The sequence below is a fragment of the Hyperolius riggenbachi genome, chromosome 3, assembly GCF_040937935.1.
Source record: "Hyperolius riggenbachi isolate aHypRig1 chromosome 3, aHypRig1.pri, whole genome shotgun sequence".
NCBI lineage: Eukaryota > Metazoa > Chordata > Amphibia > Anura > Hyperoliidae > Hyperolius > Hyperolius riggenbachi.
In genome coordinates, this window is record NC_090648.1 from 380,154,039 (window position 1) to 380,174,470 (window position 20,432).

At 45.0% G+C, this 20,432-nt stretch overlaps 1 protein-coding gene across 3 annotated transcripts in view; it reads right to left on the bottom strand.

Annotated features, from left to right (window-relative positions):
- Positions 1-1,562, bottom strand: part of LOC137561590 (putative transporter SVOPL) — a 116,508-nt gene extending 114,946 nt beyond the window's left edge. For all 3 annotated transcript variants that reach the window (XM_068272899.1, XM_068272898.1, XM_068272900.1), the window contains exon 1: positions 1,443-1,562. In XM_068272899.1, coding sequence (XP_068129000.1) covers positions 1,443-1,545 — 103 coding nt within the window. In that variant the 5' untranslated portion in view covers positions 1,546-1,562. The remainder of the gene's footprint in view (positions 1-1,442) is intronic.
- Between the last annotated feature and the right edge of the window lie 18,870 nt (positions 1,563-20,432).

The following is a 20,432-nucleotide window of genomic DNA, read 5'->3' on the forward strand; positions in this document are numbered from 1 at the left end:
GGCAAAGGCGGAATTGCTAATGGCTGCCACCTGTATAACCCTAATTATGAAAAGAGAAGGGTGAAAAGCATGCACTGAAATGCGCATAGGCTTGATGGAGTGGTTATTAATCTTGAGTCTTTAACTCATTATTTATTTCTCCTTAACTGACTTAACTCATGGTTTATCTCATGAATTATCTTTCCTTATTGTTTATCTCCTGCATCAGCTTTCCTTACAGGTAAGGTAAAAATAGGTAAGCTTTGTGAATCAACCCCATGATGAGAAAAACACTAGCACAAAAGCACTAGCCCTATGAAGAAATTATCTGGAGGTCTTGTTATTATTTATGCAAAAGCGCTTCAAACAGTTTGTTGAGTTCTGTCTGGATTCCTGAAAACTAAATAGAAGCTAAAAGGCCTTATCTGTCAGGGAGAAGGCAGATAACAAAATTTTACTGCAGGAAAGATCAAAGAGTCATTGCATCTGGTTTACAGAGAATGCTCTACCTCCCCAGCCCAGATGCATAGGACTGCAGAGGCTCACCAAATCAAGAGGACTATAGAGATCATCAAGATCTAGAGCACTACAAAAGATCAATAGGACTTTGAAAATATCCCTAGGCTCCCATTGACTGCAGAGATGTCCAAGATCCAAAGAACTGCAGACAACCTGCGGATATAGGAGGCTGTAGAGCCCCTATCCACATTAGATCTAGAGGGATGTAAAGACCCATAATATTCAATGGATTGCAGCATCCATCATATGCAAAGGATTGTAGAGAGCCACAAAATTTAGACCAGTCACATTCACAAAACTGCAGAGATTTTGTTAAAGGATACCTGAAGGGACGTGTGATATGATGAGATAGACATGTGTATGTACAGTGCCTAGCACACAATTAACTATGCTGTGTTCCTTTTTTTTCTCTGCCTGAAAGAGTTAAATATCAGGTATGTAAGTGTCTGACTCAGTCCTGACTCAGACAGGAAGTGACTACAGTGTGACCCTCACTGATAAGAAATTCCCCTTTTTATATATCTTTCTTGCTCTCAGAAGCCATTTTCTGCTAGGAAAGTGTTTTATAGTTGGAATTTCTTATCAGTGAGGGTCACACTGTAGTCACTTCCTGTCTGAGTCAGGACTGAGTCAGCCACTTAAATACCTGATATTTAACTCTTTCAGACAGAGAAAGAAAAAAAGGAACACATAGTTATGTGTGTGCTGGGCACTGTACATACACAGGTCTATCTCATCATGTCACATGTCACTTCGGGTATCCTTTAATCCAGAGTAGCCTGCAAAATCCAGAGGTCTGCAGACTCCTGACAGATCAGCAGGAATGTAGACACCAGGAATTCCACGAAAAAAAAAAATGAATATTAAAAATTTTGCTCATCACCAATCAGGAAAGTATCTATGTGATACCAGCAATCAAACATTCTTATTTTCTTCTTACTCACTCTTGGAGGAGTCAGTGACGCCCGGTGTCCTCTCCTCCAGCTTTACCGTGTTCACATATTTTGTCAGCTGAGGATCTATTATCTTCTGGGTGATGCGCTGCATTTCCTTTCTTTAAAATCAGACAGCTGCACAAAGACAATGGTAAAAAAATTGCTCAAAAACACTTAAAGGATACCCGAAGTGACATGTGACATGATGAGATAGACATGTGTATGTACAGTATAGAGTGTTCCTTTTTTTCTTTCTCTGTCTGAAGGAGTTTAATATCCGGTATGTAAGTGGCTGACTTAGTCCTGACAGGAAGTGACTACAGTGTGACCCTCACTGATAAGAAATTCCAACTATAAAACACTTTCCTAGTAGAAAATGGCTTCTGAGAGCAAGAAAGAGATACAAATGGGAATTTCTTATCAGTGAGGGTCACTCTGTAGTCACTTCCTGTCTGAGTCAGGACTGAGTTAGCCACTTGCATACCTGATATTTAACTCTTTCAGGCAGAGAAAGAAAAAAAGGAACACAGCATAGTTAATTGTGTGCTAGGCACTGTACATACACATGTCTATCTCATCATGTCACATGTCACTTTGGGTATCCTTTAAGCACACACTGTATAAAGGGCAATAGCGCACCATTATCTTCACACCTCATACTAAGAAAAGACTGCCTTGTTTTCCACTCCCTGAGAAAGGACCATGAAGATAACTGATCATGTGTTTCTAAATCACCAAAGAGTAGCTACAAATAAAAATTGCTGGTGAAGATAAGGAATCACCAGCAGAAGCTCTGTAAAGGGCTAAACTCTACAAACTGCAATGTGCACTGCAAAGCCTCATACACACTAGATAATCATTGGCTGAGACAAACGTTTTAGGCCAACTTGGCAAGAGTCGACTTCTTCAGCTGTCCCACAACGTTGCTTAGTGATCCAGCACAGGAGTTCACATTAAGTTCCTTTTTACACAATGTATAAGTGAATAAGGTAGCAGTTTTGGTTTTCCAAAAACAGGTAGTACAGTAATTACAGCTCCATCAGTAATACATAGCTCTTTCTGCAATAGTATGAGCAGCAGGTAGGGTACAACAGACAGCAGTAGTGTAAGCACTGGATCACATTGCAGCAGGTGGGGTACAACAGACAGTCCCTGTTTTGGATGGGTGATCCGTCCTTTGTCAAGTAGTGAAGTGCGCTGAGCTTGTAGCTTAAAGAGAATGTGTACTCTAAAATGTTTACAGCAAAAAGCATACCATTCTATTCATTATGTTCTCCTGGGCCCCTCTGTGCTGTTTCTGCCACTCTCTGCTGCAATCCTGGCTTGTAGTTTTAGGCAGTGTTTACAAACAAACTAACCAGCTTGTGATAGGCTCACATAAGCAGAGTGTGTGAGTCATACAGAGCCTGCAGGGGGCCTGCAGAGGGTGTGTATCGCTTCTATCCAATCACAAGCAGCCCTGCACATTCCACACATTCAAGCCTAAAGCTGGCCATACACTAGGCCGATTCCCGCCAGATCGACAGCAGATTCAATCACTGGGATCGAATCTGCTGTCACATCGTTCCCGCAACACGCCGAATTTCGATCCATTTCATCCGATCCCGTCGATCGCTCCGTGCAGAAAATTACCGTCGATCGCCCTTCGGGTAGGGAGAGTGTCGCTAGCAGCGTTCGAGTACCCGACGACCGACGCAATAGAGCTCGCATACATTACCTGCTCCCCCGGTCACCGCTGCTCTGTCTCCGCGCTGGTCTGGTCTCCGGGTCCGGCATGATTCACTTCTTCTAGCCCGGCAAGAAGTTTAAACAGTAGAGGGCGCTCTACTGTGTAAACTTTCTGCCGGGCAGGAAGAAGTAAAGCATACCGGACCTGGAGAGTCGAGACCAGTCGCGCCGGCGGAGCAGGTAATGTATGCGGCCGGGGGGGGGGGGGGGGGGGGGAGCGGCGGCAGCACCACCACCACCACAACAGATTGTGAACGGTTTCAGGCTGAAATCGGTTCACAATCTGTTTGCAGTAAAGGTAGCCATACGATCCCTCTCTGATCAGATTCGATCAGAGAGGGATCTATCTGTTGGTCGAATCTGTTGGCAAATCGACCAGTGTATGGTTACCTTTAGCCCGACAGAGCCGACAGAAGGAAACAGATTTGATTATATAACAGAGATAACACAGCCACTGTGCAATTAGGAAAGGCTGCAGTAAGCCAGCGCACATTAGAACAGGCAAAGGAACTTATAGGATAGAAGAACTAAGGCTGAAAATGTTGTTACAGAGTTTCTTTAAAGAGGAACTCCAGTGAAAATAATGTAATAAAAAAGTGCTTCATTTTTACAATAACTATGTATAAATGATTTAGTCAGTGTTTGCCTATTGTAAAAATCTTTTAAAGAGACTCTGAAGCGAGAATAAATCTCGCTTCAGAGCTCATAGTTAGCAGGGGCATGTGTGTAGCGCCGCTAAACGGGGGTCCCTTGACCCCCAAACCCCCCACTGCGACACTTGGTCGCAGACTTGGTCGCTCCTGGAGGCAGGGCTAACGGCTGCAGCCCTGCCTCCAGTCGCGTCTATCAGCGGCGCTTCGCCACCTCTCCCCTGGCCCCGCCCCTCTCAGTGAAGGAAGACTGAGAGGGGTGGGGAGAGGCGGAGATACACGCTGACAGACGCGCGTGGGGCAGGGCTGCGGCGGTTAGCCCTGCCCCAACCAGGAAGCGCTCCCCCGCATTACGGAGGGGATTTGGGGGATCAGGGACCCCCGTTAAGCCGCGGGATATCGGCGGTTTAGCAGGGGCACACGTGCCCCTGCTATCTATGAGGTCTGAAGGGAGATTTATTCTCGCTTCATACTCTCTTTAAATCCCTGATTTACATTCTAACATTTATCACATGGTGACATTTTTACTGCTGGCAGGTGATGTAGCTGCTGCTTGCTGTTTTGGCAGTTGGACCCAGCTGTAAACAGCTATTTCCCACAATGCAACAAGGTTCAAAAACAGGAAACTGCCAAGAGTACCATGGTCCTCAGAGTTTCTTGTAGGCGGGGTTTCACCACAATATCAGCCATACAGAGCCCCCTGATGATCTGTTTGTGAAAAGAAATAGATTAATCATGTAAAAGGGGGGTATCAGCTACTGATTGGGATGAAGTTCAATTCTTGGCCACGGTTTCTCTTTAACCACCCTTAAATATCCAATTCTAACCTGTCGTGGCCAATAGGAAAGCACAGACCTAATGGAAGACTTAGAGAAGTCCACACAGTGCGTAGTGGTATGGAAGGTGACATTAAAGCGGTATAAAACCCTGACATAATATTCAATAAAAACATGTTTGTTTTTTTACTTTTTATATGCCATACGGTTAGCATATTTGCATTTGTTCATAAGTATTATTATTCATTTAGAAATTATACATTCCTAAAATACACTACGGTAATTTTACTCTGAGAGCTGACTTTGCATTTTATTTATAACTGCTTTATTCAACCTCTTAATCAGAAAGCATCAGAAACCATTTATGCTTGTCTCACTGTCTTTGTGAGACCCCCTGGTGTGAGAGAAGGCTTTGTTTACATTGCTGACTTAATACATTTAAACACTAGATAACATTATGTAAAGTTTCGGAAGTGGCCAGCTCTGCTGGAAGGGAAGCTTCTAAAAAGCCTGTGTTAACCCTTTGAATGCAGTTCTAGTAAAAGTATACTGTATATGTCAATCTGAGAAGATTTTTTTTGTTGTGGCAAAAACTATCATTCAGAAAGTGGCTGGTGATGCTATAAAAATGTTGAAAAACATTGAGTAACATTGGTTTATTGTTGAGAAAATTGATGTAAACAGTTTGGAATGCCTCATGGTAGGGACCATGAAATGTATTCATAGAGCTCATCTATTTTGTAGTGTTGACCACGTGAGCTATCAGTTGTTGATTGTCAGCAGTTTAATTAATAAAATCTGGATGTTTTATCAGATCGAATGGTGAGCAGAGCCCTTCTACTTCAGCTGTAAGTACGCTTGGCATGTCGGCATCCTACGCCCACTGCCTGTGGTTGGTTTGAGAAGACTTGGCCTGCTATTACATAAAATGTATTTATTTAAAATGTTATAAAATTGAAGCATACAAGCTGTCACAGAGCATAGCTCCCCAATTAGAAGGTAAATAGCCCAATTACCCCACAATATCATGGATGAAGGACTCACCTTGTATGCACCTTGCACTCATATGATGAAGCAGGTAATCTAAGCTGTGACTGTAGTAAGACGCTTTTTGTGCTGGATGGATTTGACAAAACACCTGCTAATAAAATCTACCTCACATACCTGCAGGGAAGCCCTTCCCACCTGAATCCTAAATCACCTTCTTAAAGAAAACCTGCACTCACAGAGATATTTGTATTCCTTTATAGAATGCTGCCTGTCTTTCTGTTGTGTTATTCCTCTAATTCTAACACTTTCTGAATCACTGACCCAGAACCAGAATGCAGACCGTCTGATCTGCCTCTGCTGCTTGCCTGTTCCAGGTGCGACTACACTAAGAAAGGCTAGCTTCCCTGCACATACTACCTCCCTAATACCTAAACCTAACACACACCCCTTCCCCGCACACACTCCCTACCCAATGCCTAAACTCAAATCCCCCCCCCCCCACGCACACACTACCTCTCTAAAAAAAACCTGCACACACTACCTCCCTAATACCTACAGTAAACCTAGCACCACCCCCCCCCCCCCTGCACACACAACCTCCCTAACACCTAAATTCCCCCCCACACACACACACACGCACTACCTACTTATTGGCACCACAAAATATCGGCATTTGGGCATCCCCAGTGCCTGATATATAGCAGGTGCTGCACCAGTGCCCGCTATTTCCACTCCGCTGCCCAATACCCAATATTTTGTATTAGTGGTGCCTAATTAGACCACTAGCCATATGCACCCTTTTTTTTACTGTTTTATGTATTCTCAGGCATTTAAATAACCTGATATACATTTATTTTTACCTTTGATGTTATAAAGATCGATTAGCCCAGCAATGTCACACTGGTGGTCCATGGGCCACCACCTCCCCAGCATTGAAGGTCAGAATGCAGAGCAGCTGGGACTTTAGACAAATAGACAAGACAAATAACATTTATATTGCGCTTTTCTCCTTGCGGACTCAAAGCGCCAGAGCAGAGCAGCAGCCACTAGGGCGCGCTCTATTGGCAGTAGCAGTGTAAGGGAGACTTGCCAAAGGTCTCCTACTGAATTAGTGCTGGCTTACTGGCTTACTGAACAAGCTGAGCCGAGATTCGAACCCTGGTCTCCTGTGTCAGAGGCAGAGCCCTTAACCATTACACCATCAGCCAACTGCTGACTTTACTGGTCAGCCCAATGTAACACTGGCAAATTATGTGTAAATTGGATGGGATATGCTGCCAAATTATGTTATTTTTCGTGTGTGTGTGTGGTGGGGGGACCTGCTTAATCATGGTTTGGGGGGGGGGGTTGCCTAATTATGTGGGAGGATTTTTGGGCGGGTGGAAGGGGGAGAGCACATCCACTTGTCATATCAGTCAGTTTGATCTGTATATTTTATCCCACAATTGATGCCACAAGTAGTAGCCAGCCCTCCACAATGTAGTCTCAAAAAGATTTGGCCTAGGCCTCTATGTCCATGCTCTGAAGTATCAGAAGTAATGAACTCGGTCTCTGTTACGCCACTGTAAAATTTTGTGTGTTGGCAATCCTGCATCTTGCTGTCAGGAACACGGCAGTTGGTATTGCAGATATTGCCACAAAAAGTTAGACTAATAGCAACATTTCTGATCCAGTGTGTGGGCTGCGGAGTCCTGCTGGAAAACACATGACGGCAGACATCTGGGTGTTTTGTATAACAGTGTACTTGTGAGAAATGCATAAAAGCATAGTTAAAATTGCCTGTGATGCCCCCCTCAGCTAGCTGGTATTTAGATTGCTGTCCTAATCTCTAAAAGAACTACTGTATGGCTGAGAAGATTAATGTCAGAAGCTGCACTTCCCATGAAAGGGAATATAATGGAACAGGGGAGGAGTTGTACATAAAAGAAGGATGCACTGAAGCGGGGGAGGACCACACATGTCAGATGGGGAGTGGTTTGGCACGAGCCAAAAAATAGGGATACATTCAGTCCTTTGTTCAATTCTGTCAGCAAATTTGTTATGGCTGGTTGGTGAGGTGGGTTATTTTGCAGAGTAACCACTTGAATCATAAGAATCCCTTCAAATGCTAACACACCATTCACACTATGCTTGAGGAAGTAATCAAGGTCTTTGGGGGGTGTACAGAGGGCACACTTTTGTATCTCTGCCTTGAGCAATGGTGGACCTTATTCTGAACCTGTATGCACGTGTCCCCCCAACATTGTTGGCCTATTTGGGGTACACCAGAAAGGATCACCTCACCTAATGGTATTTGCTCTTTGTAGGAACTTTAAAGGAATTTCCTACAGTGTGTTGGCGCTTTTCACTTAGTTATTGTCCCCTCTCTACAGAGATAATTTTGGGTGACAAAACTCAAGTGAATACCAGGCGTTAGTTTGCTTCAGGTTCCTGCGCAGATGGGAGGGCTGGGTTCTGGTCTGGGAATCTGCCCTTTCATCATTCACCCCTTATTATTCTGCCCAGGGGCGTAACTAGACATCACTGGGCACCCCGCGAAAATGTGGATGGGGCCCCCCCACCCCCCTCACTTTCTGCACAGGAAAACTGAGGACCAATGTGTTTTCCCCATGCAGATAAAAACACTAGATTAGACATTAGACTTAAAGGAAACGTCAGGCAATCTATGCTACCCCTAGATCTACTTACCTGGGGCTTCCTCCAGCCGACAAGTGCTTTGTCACAGCTCTGCCCCCAGTACATACATACACACAGCCATATTATTTTACTACATGAGAGCGCATGCTATATGGAGGAACAACAATGACATGCTGAACATAAGATATAGTATTCACTGTAACTTTGGCAAAACATTCAGAATGTCACTGATTGATACTGTTATTACAGGATCTGGGAGACGTGAGACAACAAGCTCTCAATGAGGCAGCAACAGTCAGACATCAATCTCCACTCCACTGTGTTGTAAAAGTAATCAGACGCCATAAGGTCATTAGCCTGTATGTGATAAGAATCTAGAAATTCTTTCGGAGTGATTGCTGAAAAGCGAAAGTCTAAAACTTTTTTTCAAAATGTGACTCCTTTGTTTGTAATGTTGTACATGAAGTCATCAGAGCTTTGCAGCAGTGAGAGACAGATGTTTTTATGAACCCTAGGGAGCAGGGACAATGTACTAATTCCAAAGTGTGTATGAGTCCTTATCTGTGTTGTGGACACATGCAGTCAATATAACAATGGAGCGAAAGCAAAATACGTTTTTTCTCTCCATGCCCTTAGCTGTCAGTCTCTCAAACTTCCCCCCCCCCCCCCCGTCACGGGCCCCCTGTGGCTTCTGGGCCCCCCCTGCGGAGGCATCCCTTGCAGGGTCTATTGTTACGCCCCTGATTCTGATGGTTTGTGTTGTCAGACTTTAATCCTATGCCCTCTCCTACCTGAAGTGGTTATGTTATCAGTTATACTATGGGAGTGCAGGACTAACAGGGCAGCTATGGGAGACAGCGGATTGGTTGCGATGGTTGTGTGGGAAGGTGGTCCTTTCTGCTTATGCAAAAAGCAGAGAGGAAGAGCAGAGGTGGGTAGAGAGAGGTAGTTTGATTTGGAACATTCTAACATTACTGTGGCCTCTGAAACAAGTTGTTACTGTTTAATTTGGCATTCACTCACCATATAAGTAGGGTTTAGGGATAGGTTAGGGATAGGTTTCCTACATCACAGGCAAGGAAAGATACCCCTCATGAGAAACATTAACCATCAGGTTCCATGTTCCTCATGTGGCATAGATGGATGAGGCCCGAAGCCTGGAATAGGTACATTTAAAAATAGCTCAGCAAAATGATGGAGCAGGCTGATGCTGGTAATGACATCTTGTTACTAGCGTTATTTGACGATTTAGGACATTTCTGAAATGTTAAATAGCATTAGTAACAAGATGTCATTAACGGGATCTAGCATTATTATACATTACCAGCTCCCGGTGATCACGTCTCCTCCACTTCCTGGTTAGTTTGCAGGTGTCCTCTAGCCAGGCAATCCCCATGCCGGGACTGAAGCGGCGCGATGATTGGCAGGCTGCAGGACGCTTGCAAACTAAGCAGGAAGTGGAGGAGATGCAATCGCTGGGAGTAGGTAATGTACTATATAATAAAGCCCCTGCCTACTCTCCCACTGAACCCTCCCACCACCTATTCCTAACCATAAGACCCCACCTGGTGCCTAACCCTTAACCACTCCATCCCTGCTGCCGAGCCTTAACCATTCCACCCCCGCTATTTATCGGGCGCCATAATTTAATTTAATTGTGGCTAATTGCGGCTTCTACTTTTGCCCCTATTGCAGTGCCATTTTTATCGGTGCTCGTCTAGAACATGGGAGGGACTATCAATATTTCCTGCTGTCATTTCTCACCGGCACCGTGTGCCTCTGTTACTGTATGTACTCAGTTATGGTGTTAGTATTGGTTTCCCACAATCAAGCTACTTTTACTGTGTGAGGATGAACTTTTTTGTGGCCACAAAGAAGGCATGTGGGGTCCACAGAGTGTGCTGGGAGCCAAGCTGAGGTTCCCACAGAATGTCATCAGGTTTGTGGTTTCACAATCCTGAGCTGATTTCACACTCTCTGGCCAGTGACAGAAGATACGGCAGGTGATAACAGATCTCTTTGTTATATTTAGGATTAAAAGTTCTGCTTTTGTAACACAAGTCATTATTAACCCTGTGTGGCCACAGAGGACATTGTTAGTGCAACGAGGCTCAAAATCTGTACAAAGTTTTCAAAATCAGTCAAAAACAGCCACCTGTATCAAGCTGCAGCTGTTCACCCCCAACGTCTGACCCTTAAAGCACAACTGAAGCAACTCAATAAAGCAGTCCAGTGTATAATAAAGTCACATGAGCTGATTTATTGAGACCTGGAGCAAAAATCGTATTGCTGCCAATGGCAACTAATCAGGATTCAGCTATTAAAGGAAACATGGATTGTGATTGGCTATTCTGGGTAACTACATGAGACTTGCTCCAGTTTTCTTAGCGTTGATGTTAATAAATGTGCCTTATACCGGAAGGGGGGGGGGGGGGAGGCATTCAGGTATGTTTATTTTGATTTAATTTTGGACAAATTTTCAGAATTTTTCTTCTTAAAAAAAGAGTTTATGAACTTATGTAATAGGCACTTTTTATGACTGTAACGCATCTGACTATTGCCCTCTCTTTTGGCAGAAGGGTGTGAGTGTTATATCTGTAGTGTCAGTAAGTAATCACAGAGTGCATGCTAGCACGTGCCTGTGCTCATCCCCCCAGGCAATAATTATGGGGACTAACAATACACAGGGCTGGCATCACAACAAGCCAGGGGTAGTGCTGCAATCACCACAGGAACAGGAATAGATACTTACCTTACTTTTATCGCTTCCTGCTGCTTACCTCTGCAAAGCAGGTAGGGGGGCAATTAGACTTCCGGGAGAGCCACAAGAAAAAGGGCTCTTCCTGTTCAGTAAGCCAGCACCTATTCAGTAGGAGACCTTGGGCAAGACTCCCCAACACTGCTACTGCTTATAGCATGCATCCAATTGGCTGCAACTCTGGCGCTTTGAGTCCACCAGACCATTAGACTACCAGGGACCACAATAAGATAGGAGATGGGACCACTAGACTACCAGATAAAGCTATAAGGAGGTAGGAGGGACCACTGGACTACTAGGGACTGCTATAAGTGGGAAGGGTGAGGGGACCATTAGAATACCAAGGAAAGCTACAAAGGGGGTTGGACTGACCACTAGATTACCAGGTAAAGCTATAATGATGCAGGGGGACCACTAGACTAAATAGTCTAGTTTCTCCTGAAAAATAAATGATATACATACAGTATATTAGGTGTCATAAGAAGTAATAAAGTTATTGGTGATTAAAGGATACCCGAAGTGACATGTGACATGATGAGATAGACATGTGTATGTACAGTGCCTAGCACACAAATAACTATGCTCTGTTCCTTTTTTTCTTTCTCTGCCTGAAAGTGTTAAATATCAGGTATGTAAGTGGCTGACTCAGTCCTGACTCAGACAGGGAATGACTACAGTGTAACCCTCACTGATGAGAAATTCCAACTATAAAACACTTTCCTAGCAGAAAATGGCTTTTGAGAGCAAGAAAGAGATAAAAAGGGAAATTTCTTATCAGTGAGGGTCACACTGTAATCACTTCCTGTCTGAGTCAGGACTGAGTCAGCCACTTACATTCCTGATATTTAACTCTTTCAGACAGAGAAAGAAAAAAGGAACACAGCATAGTTATTTGTGTACTAGGCACTGTACATACCCATGTCTATCTCATCATGTCATATGTCACTTCGGGTATCCTTTAAATAGGAATATAGCTAAAACATAAAAACTGCTCCAGTCCATAAGGAGAAATAGAGGTCTAGGTGAAAAGTGGTTATTTTAATGTTTACATTTTAATTATTTCACCAAAGTGCCCCATTCAGTGGCGTAGCAATAGGGGGTGCAGAGGTAGTGACCATATCAGGGTCCTTAGGCCAGAGGGGCCCCAAAGGGCCCTCCCTCAAGCACAATATTAGCTTCCTATTGGTCCTGTGCTGGTAATAATCACTTCTTTAGATGCTTTAAATAGTAGTACTCATTACCAAGCTGCTCCCCATCCCTTTCTTGCACCTCTGACACTGTAGTTGCCATTGGCAGGTTTTGGTGCACCGTATCAATTGTTATGTATAGAGTGCTTGGGGGGCCCCATGTAAAACTTGCACCGGGGGCTGGGGCCCATAGCTCCTTAGCTACGCCACTGGACCCATTAAAGCCTTATCAAACCAAAAATTATCATACACAACCATTGGACGTATATGATATTTTACCTGCCTGACAAATACGTCCAGTAGGGGGCACTGTATAATTGTACCTTGTGGTTTATGTATTTATCTGTTCATTACTTTGGCACCAAGAATTAACTGAAATTCTATTCCCTGTATATGTTCTTGTATATAAAAAGGCACAGTGTATACATGTTCTCTCTCTCTCTCTCTCTATGTATGTGTGTGTGTGTATATATATATATATATATATATATATATATATATATATATATATTCATATTACTGCCACAAACATGAATCAATTTTATTGGAATTTCACATGAAAGACCAATACAAAGTGGTGTACACATGAGAAGTGGAATGAAAACCATACATGATTCCAAAAATATTTTACAAATCAATAACTGCAAAGTGGGGTGTGCGTAATTATTCCGCCCCCTTTGGTCTGAGTGCAGTCAGTTGCCCATAGACATTGCCTGATAAGTGCTAATGACTAAATAGAGTGCACCTGTGTGTAATCTAATGTCAGTACAAATACAGCTGCTCTGTGACAGCCTCAGAGGTTGTCTAAGAGAATATTGGGAGCAACAACACCATGAAGTCCAAAGAACACACCAGACAGGTCTGGGATAAAGTTATTGAGAAATGTAAAGCAGGCTTGGGCTACAAAAAGGTTTCCAGCCTTGAACATCGCACAAAGCACTGTTCAAGCGATCATTCAGAAATGGAAGCAGTATGGCACAACTGTAAACCTACCAAGACAAGGCCGTCCACCTAAACTCACAGGTCAAACAAGTAGAGCGCTGATCAGAAATGCAGTCAAGAGGCCCATGGTGACTCTGGACGAGCTGCAGAGATCTACAGCTCAGGTGGGGGAATCTGTCCATAGGACAACTATTAATAGTGCACTGCACAAAGTTGGCCCTTATGGAAGAGTGGCAAGAAGAAAGCCATTGTTAACAGAAAAGCATAAGAAGTCCCGTTTGCCACAAGCCATGTGGGGGACACAGTAAACATGTGGAAGAATGGAACTTTTTGGCCAAAATGCAAAATGCTATGTGTGGCAGAAAACTAACACTGCACATCACTCTGAACACACCATCCCCACTGTCAAATATGGTGGTGGCAGCATCATGCTCTGGGGGTGCATCTCTTCAGCAGGGACAGGGAAGCTGGTCAGAGTTGATGGGAAGATGGATGGAACCAAATACAGGGCAATCTTGAAAGAAAACCTCTTGGAGTCTGCAAAAGACTTGAGACTGGGGTGGAGGTTCACCTTCCAGCAGGACAACGTCCCTAAACATAAAGCCAGGGCAACAATGGAATAGTTTAAAACAAAACATATCCATGTGTCATGCCTGGCATACATGGCTCGACTGCAGGCTTATCAATTGAGTCGCTGATGGCTCGATTGATAATATCTAACAGGTCCGATGACCTGCCGGATAGATTCCCCGCTTGATCCCCGCTGGCGGACAATAGCGGGGAATCGATTGGCTGATAAGGAGCGCCGGCGGGTACGAGCGGGAATCGATCTGCGCGGACGAGCGGGGACGCGGCGGGAGTCGATCCGGCGGCTAATCGGATCGACCCGTGTATGCCAGGCATTAGAATGGCCCAGTTAAAGTCCAGATCTAAATCCAATCAAGAATCTGTGGCAAGATCTGAAAACTGCTGTTCACAAACGCTGTCCATCAAATCTGACTGAGCTGGAGCTGTTTTGCAAAGAAGAATTGGCAAGGATTTCAGTCTCTAGATGTGCAAAGCTGGTAGAGACATACCCTAAAAGACTGGCAGCTGTAATTGCTGCAAAAGGTGGTTCTACAAAGTATTGACTCCCGGGGCCGAATAATTACGCACACCCCACTTTGCAGTTATTGATTTGTAGCAAATGTTTGGAATCATGTATGATTTTCGTTCCACTTCTCATGTGTACACCACTTTGTATTGGTCTTTCACGTGGAATTCCAATAACATTGATTCATGTTTGTGGCAGTAATGTGACAAAATGTGGAAAACTTCAAGGGAGCCGAATACTTTAGCAAACCACTGTATATATATATATATATATATATATATATATATATATATATATATATATATATATATAGTGTTTTTTATGATATATGCTAATAAATGATCACTTTTACATACTGATCCCTCTTAAGGTTCTTTATTTTTTTTTTATCTAAAGAATGAGGGATCAGGAAATGTTAAACTTTTTATTGGCAAGTGATTGCATCTATCTGGGTCTGTCCAGATTCACAGCGGGAAGATTTTGGTAACAGGAGCAGTCTGTTTTGTGAGATTTAATTTAGACAAAAAAGAAAACTGTGTGGTTTAATCTGCTGAATACATCAGATATTCTGTTACAGGAGATTTATATAATCTGATAATAATCAGGCCAATCTCCTCCCCAGTGTGACACAACTCACCAGGAATTACTGAATGAACTGGAGGAAGTCCAGAATCTGGGACAGAGTGTCCCATATGATTAAGGTGCATCCAGAATCTGGTACAGAGTGTCCCATATGATTAATATGCATGTGTGCCCACATCCTTGATCATTACAACTGAGGTTCAGCTACAGATCACAGCATTTTGGATGGTCCTACAGTATCTGAAAAACAAGTACAGTGTACCTGAACCACCATGTGACGTAATGAGATGAACATGGGTTTATGTGGTACTTCAGGACTTACCTGTGTTACACTTTTTTATTACAAGGGTTAAGAAACCAGTGCTTTATCTGTGCAGTTAGAAAATTGCAATCACAAATGCAAGGGGCAGCTCTCTTGAAAAGTAATTACAAGTTAAAACACTTCTGGCCAACAAACATTCCTGATTGCAACTGCAGAAACATTGTGCTTTGTGCTGAAAGCAAACCGGTGAAAAAACAAAGAAGAAAAAGTTAGATACTTGCCAAGGTAGAATCAGAATCAGAATCATCTTTATTATAGCCAAGCACACCGCCTGGTGTGCTCGGAATTGCTTGTGGTTCACATGGCAAATGGCAGTTCAGGAACATATAACAACACACGGCAAACATAAGCAAGGCAAAGCAAACATACAGGCAAACATATAGAGCAACAATTAGAGTCTTGGGAGGGTCAGAGTTTACAGCTGTGACAGTCCGTGTTTCTAGTCAGAGTTTACAGCTGTGAGGAAGGGTTGCCCCTGGGGTTAGAGTGTCTTGAGTTCAGTGAGTTCAACAGGAGAACTACTTGGGGAAAGAAGGTGTTCATGCGCCTAGTGGTTTTGGAGGGGATAGATCTGAAACGGCGTCCCAATGGAAGGGTCTCGAAGTAGCGTCTGCCCAGGTGGAAGGGGTCGAGTAAAATCTTGGAGGCCCTTGTCTTCATCCTTGTGGAGTAGAGGCGATCTAGCGAGGGCAGGTGGGAGCCGATGATCTTTTCTGCTGCGTTTATCACTCTGTGGAGTTTGTATTTGTCTTTAGCGGTTGCTCCTGTGTACCAGACGATGATGGAGCAGCAGAGGATGGATTCGATGGTCGCAGTGTAAAAGCTGGTAAGCAGTTCCCGTGACATACCAAATTTCTTCAATTGGCGTAGAAAGAATAACCACTGCTGTGCTTTATTTTGAGTTCTGGTAGTGTTCTGCCCCCATTTGAGGTCGCTTGTTAAAGAGAACCAGAGATGAAGCAACCTCATGTATTTTACCTTATAAATCAGTGGGAACATGACAGTAAACACCTAATCTGCTCTTTGTTACATTGTTCTCTGTTTAATTTGCCTGTTATCACCTCTAAGATAAGAATCCCGACTAAGCAGTCGGTCTAGCTTTGCTACAGAATAATTATAGCTGAGACTGTGTTCTTTGCTGTCTTCAAGTCCAAGCCTGCCCCCTGCTGGCTTTGCTCAGGAATCATTATAGCTGAGTCATTATAGCAAAGCCAGACTCAATGCTCAGTCCGGGATTCTTATCTCAGCTAGATAACAGACACTTTTAGCAGTGAGGATGGAACAGAGAGCATGGTAAGTGTTTTCTCTAATGTTCCCACTGATTTCCATGGTAAAACACATGAGGGTGCTTCGTCTCTGGTTCACTTTAAGGTTGTTCCTAGGAACCGTACGCTTTGAACTCTGGAGACCTCGGACCCATTGATGAACACAGGTAGGGAGGTAGGAGGGAGTTTCTGGAAGTCCATGATCAGTTCCACGGTCTTTGCCGCATTGAGAACGAGACTGTTGTCCTTGCACCAATTACAGATCTTCATAACTTCATTTCGATAAGCGTCCTCCCCGTTTCTGTCGATGAGGCAGATAAGCGTGGTATTGTCTGCAAATACCTTTGACGGAGTCGGAGGCCGAGGTGCAGTTGTTGGTAGACAGAGAGAACAGGAGTGGAGACAGCACGCAGCCTTGCGGTGCACCAACGTTAGTAGTTAGTGGTAGAAGGAAGCCTCTGGATGATTCCGAGATTTCTTCTTGCCTTCTCGACCGCACTGCTGCTCACTGGAATCCTCTTCTTCACGGCCACTCTCCCCTCTGTATATAAGCATGGATGCACTGGGCCTGCACGAGTCCTGTCTGCTCCTGCACAGTAGCACAAAGCAGGCTCCATGCTACTGCGCAGACAAGACTTGCACAGATGCAGAGGACAGCATGGCCCTGAGAGCAAATACGACAGGCCCTCGTCTGATTTGTTTTAAAGTAAACCTGAGATGAGCCAAAGAAAGAGTTTTATACATACCTGGGGCTTCCTCTAGTCCCCTTCAGGCTGATCGGTCCCTTGCCGCCGTCCTTCTCCACCACCTGGATAGTCCGCTGTGGGTCTCGGTAATTTCCCAAGTTGGGGCTTACTGAGCATGCGTAGCCCAGCAACTCGCCCTATTGCGCTCCCATTGCTGGGAGAGCACTACTGCGGAGGCGCAAAACACCTCCGGTTGCAAGGGGACGATGGGGCACAGCCGGGCTGCGCTGACTTGGGAAATTACTGGCACTTATAGCGGAGGATTCAGGAGGTGGAGGAGGATGGAAAGGAACCGTCCAGCTTGAAGGGGGCTGGAGTAAGCCCCAGGTATGAACAATTTTTTTTTTCTTTTCGTCTCAGGTACCCCAGTGCTAGATCAGTGGGGTCAAGGACAATGGGTGAAGCCTCAGGACTATCCAGAGGCTCCCCTCTTCTAAGGTGTGTATCTAACCTTTATTCAAAGTTTCACTTCATGTTAACTTTAAATTGAAATTTAAAATGTTCTACTTAACATTACTACTACTACACTAAGTTTATTTTCAGTTCAGGTTTGTTGATGACATTTGGGATCTAATGAATAAAGAATACCTACTTTTATGCTATCTAGGTTTCATTTTGCTAGAAACAAAGTAATTAGACATTCAAGACCAAAGCCTTATCAGCACCCCTGATATTACAGGTGTGATTGTCTTTCCACCAAGTCAGTGGAAATGACTGCTAAATTGCTGCTTTCTGTAGTAGAAAAAAAAAATTCCCCCCAAAAGAAAACACACCTATATGAAGAATCTCACTAATGAATGGCCAGTTAAGTGCTGCACTGGGAGGTTATTGTTCTCAGTCGTCCAGAGATTACTGAAGTTTGGCAGCATCTGCTGCTCACCTCTCCACAGGCATGAGGATAATCAACTCGCTCATCACGTTCATCTATTGGTTGGAATACTTTTGGGATCCAATCAAATTTGGCCTGAGTGCAGGCTCCTTTCCTCAGGCCTGGAGCGAAGGCCTCATAACACCCATCTACAAGAATGGGGACAGATATGATCCAGCAAACTACAGAGGAATCTGCGTCAGCAGCACACTGGGGAAACTGTTTAACAGCATCATCAATAAAAGGATCCTCTCCTTCCTCACACAGCAGGACGTACTCCGCAAAAGCCAAGCCGGGTTCATGCCAAACCACCGCACAACCGACCACATCTACACACTGCACAGGCTCATCAAGACCCATGTCCACAGCTCACATGGCAAAATACACGCTTGCTTTGTTGATTTTAAGAAGGCGTTTGACTCGGTATGGCACCCAGACCTTTTCCTAAAACTCCTAGAGAGTGGAATAGGAGGAAAAACCTATGCTGTTATCAAGAATTCATATACTGGGAACCAATGCAGTGTGATGGGAAGAGAAGTGCCTTCTTCAAGCAGGGTCGAGGAGTCAGGCAGGGCTGAAATCTGAGCCCAACACTATCCTGGCGGTTAATTGTTTTTGCCAAATAGTCAAAAATCCTTTTTAAAAAAAAAAAAAAATTTTGTTTCATGTAAAGCTACCAGAGTGGTAGCTACATGAAACACCACTAGAGGGCGCATGTGTCCCTCTAGTGCGATCGTCGCCGGCATCAATAGCAAACAGGGGAACGCGTATATAACGCGATCCCCTGTTTGGCTTCTCCTGTCGCCATGGCGACGATCGGAATGACGTCATGGATGTCAGCCGACGTCCTGACGTCAGAGGCCTCCGATCCAGCCCATAGCGCTGCCCAGAACTCATTGGTCCGGGCAGCGCAGGGCTCTGGTGGGGGGGGGCCCTCTTGCGCCGCTGCGTGCGGGCGATCGCCGCAGAGCGGCGGCGATCAAGCTGTACGTGCAGCTAGCAAAGTGCTAGCTGCGCGTACAGCACTTTGAATGGAGCAAATCGCCCCACCAGAAGCAGAGATATCCTCCTGCGCGGCATAGCCCGAGCTCAGCTCGGGCTTACCGCCAGGAAAGTTAACATATACATTAACCAACTGGCTGTAGCCCTGGAATCCTCCCCAGCTCCAGGCCTCCTCCTTCATGACCGTGAGGTGAAGTTCCTGCTGTATGCAGATGACCTTTTGCTGCTCTCCCCAACAGAGAAAGGGCTACAGGACAGCCTGGCAGTATTGGAGAGTTTCTGTACCACATGGGCACTGCCCATCAACCCAAAGAAGATAAAAGTGATGGTGTTCCAGAGGAAGAATGGAAATAAAAACCCCACCTCCTCATTTATATTAAATGGCTCCCCACTGGTGTCCACCAACAGCTACACCTACCTGGGGCTGGAGATCAACCAATCAGAAAGCTATAAACCAGCAGTAAAGGCCCTGAAAGAAAAAGCCTGCAGAACAATTTATGCCATCAGAAGGCAGCTTTACCACCTAAAACCAGCAGTGAGAGCGTGGGTAAAGATATTCGACAGCATCATCACCCCAATCCTGCTCTATAGCAGTGAGGTATGGGGTCCAGTCACCTACCCAGACCAATCAAAATGGGACTCCAGCCCAACAGAAATCTTCCATCTAGAGTAGAGGTAGAGACAGGGCGGCACAGACGGACATGGAAGCCCCGGGAGGAGAGACTGTGCAGACAATGTGACCAGGAGGTCTTGGAGGATGAGGCCCACTTCATGCTACACTGCAGCAAATACGCACCTGTGAGGACCGCCCACTTCCAGAGACGCTCCGCCCACATCCAGGATTTTACCTCCACAGATGAGGAGAGGAAACTCTACATCCTACTGGGGGAGGAGGAAACAACCGTGCAAATAGCTGCCCGATATGCCACAGCCTGCCACCAACTGAGAGGAACCTGATATCACATGGACTGTATACCCCCAATACCCCCCATGGACTGTATATCCCAGCCCCCCCATATTGTCCCTTACATCCCCCACACCCTAAGGACTACATACCCCATCCCCCTATACCCTTCCCTTATTCCCCCCTACCCCCCCCCCCCCCCCCCCCCCCATGTTAATGCTGTGTTTTTGCTTTGGCAATGCTAAATGTATTTTGGTCCTGCCACTAAAACTTTTTTGGATTGGGTTGGTGTTTGTGCGGGGGGGGGGGGGGGGGTATTATGAGTGTGTGTGTGTGTGTGGTGATTGGGGGTTCAGGTATTGTGAGCGTGTGTGAGGGGAATGCAGGCATATTGTGTGTGTGTGTGTGTGTGTGTGTGTGTGTGTGTGTGTGTGTGTGTGTGTGTGTCACTGGTGGTGGTGGTTTGAGGGTGGGGATGCAGGTATTGCGAGTGTGTGTGAGTGGTGGTGGTTGGGGATGCAGGCTTCGTGAATGTCAAGGGGATGCAAG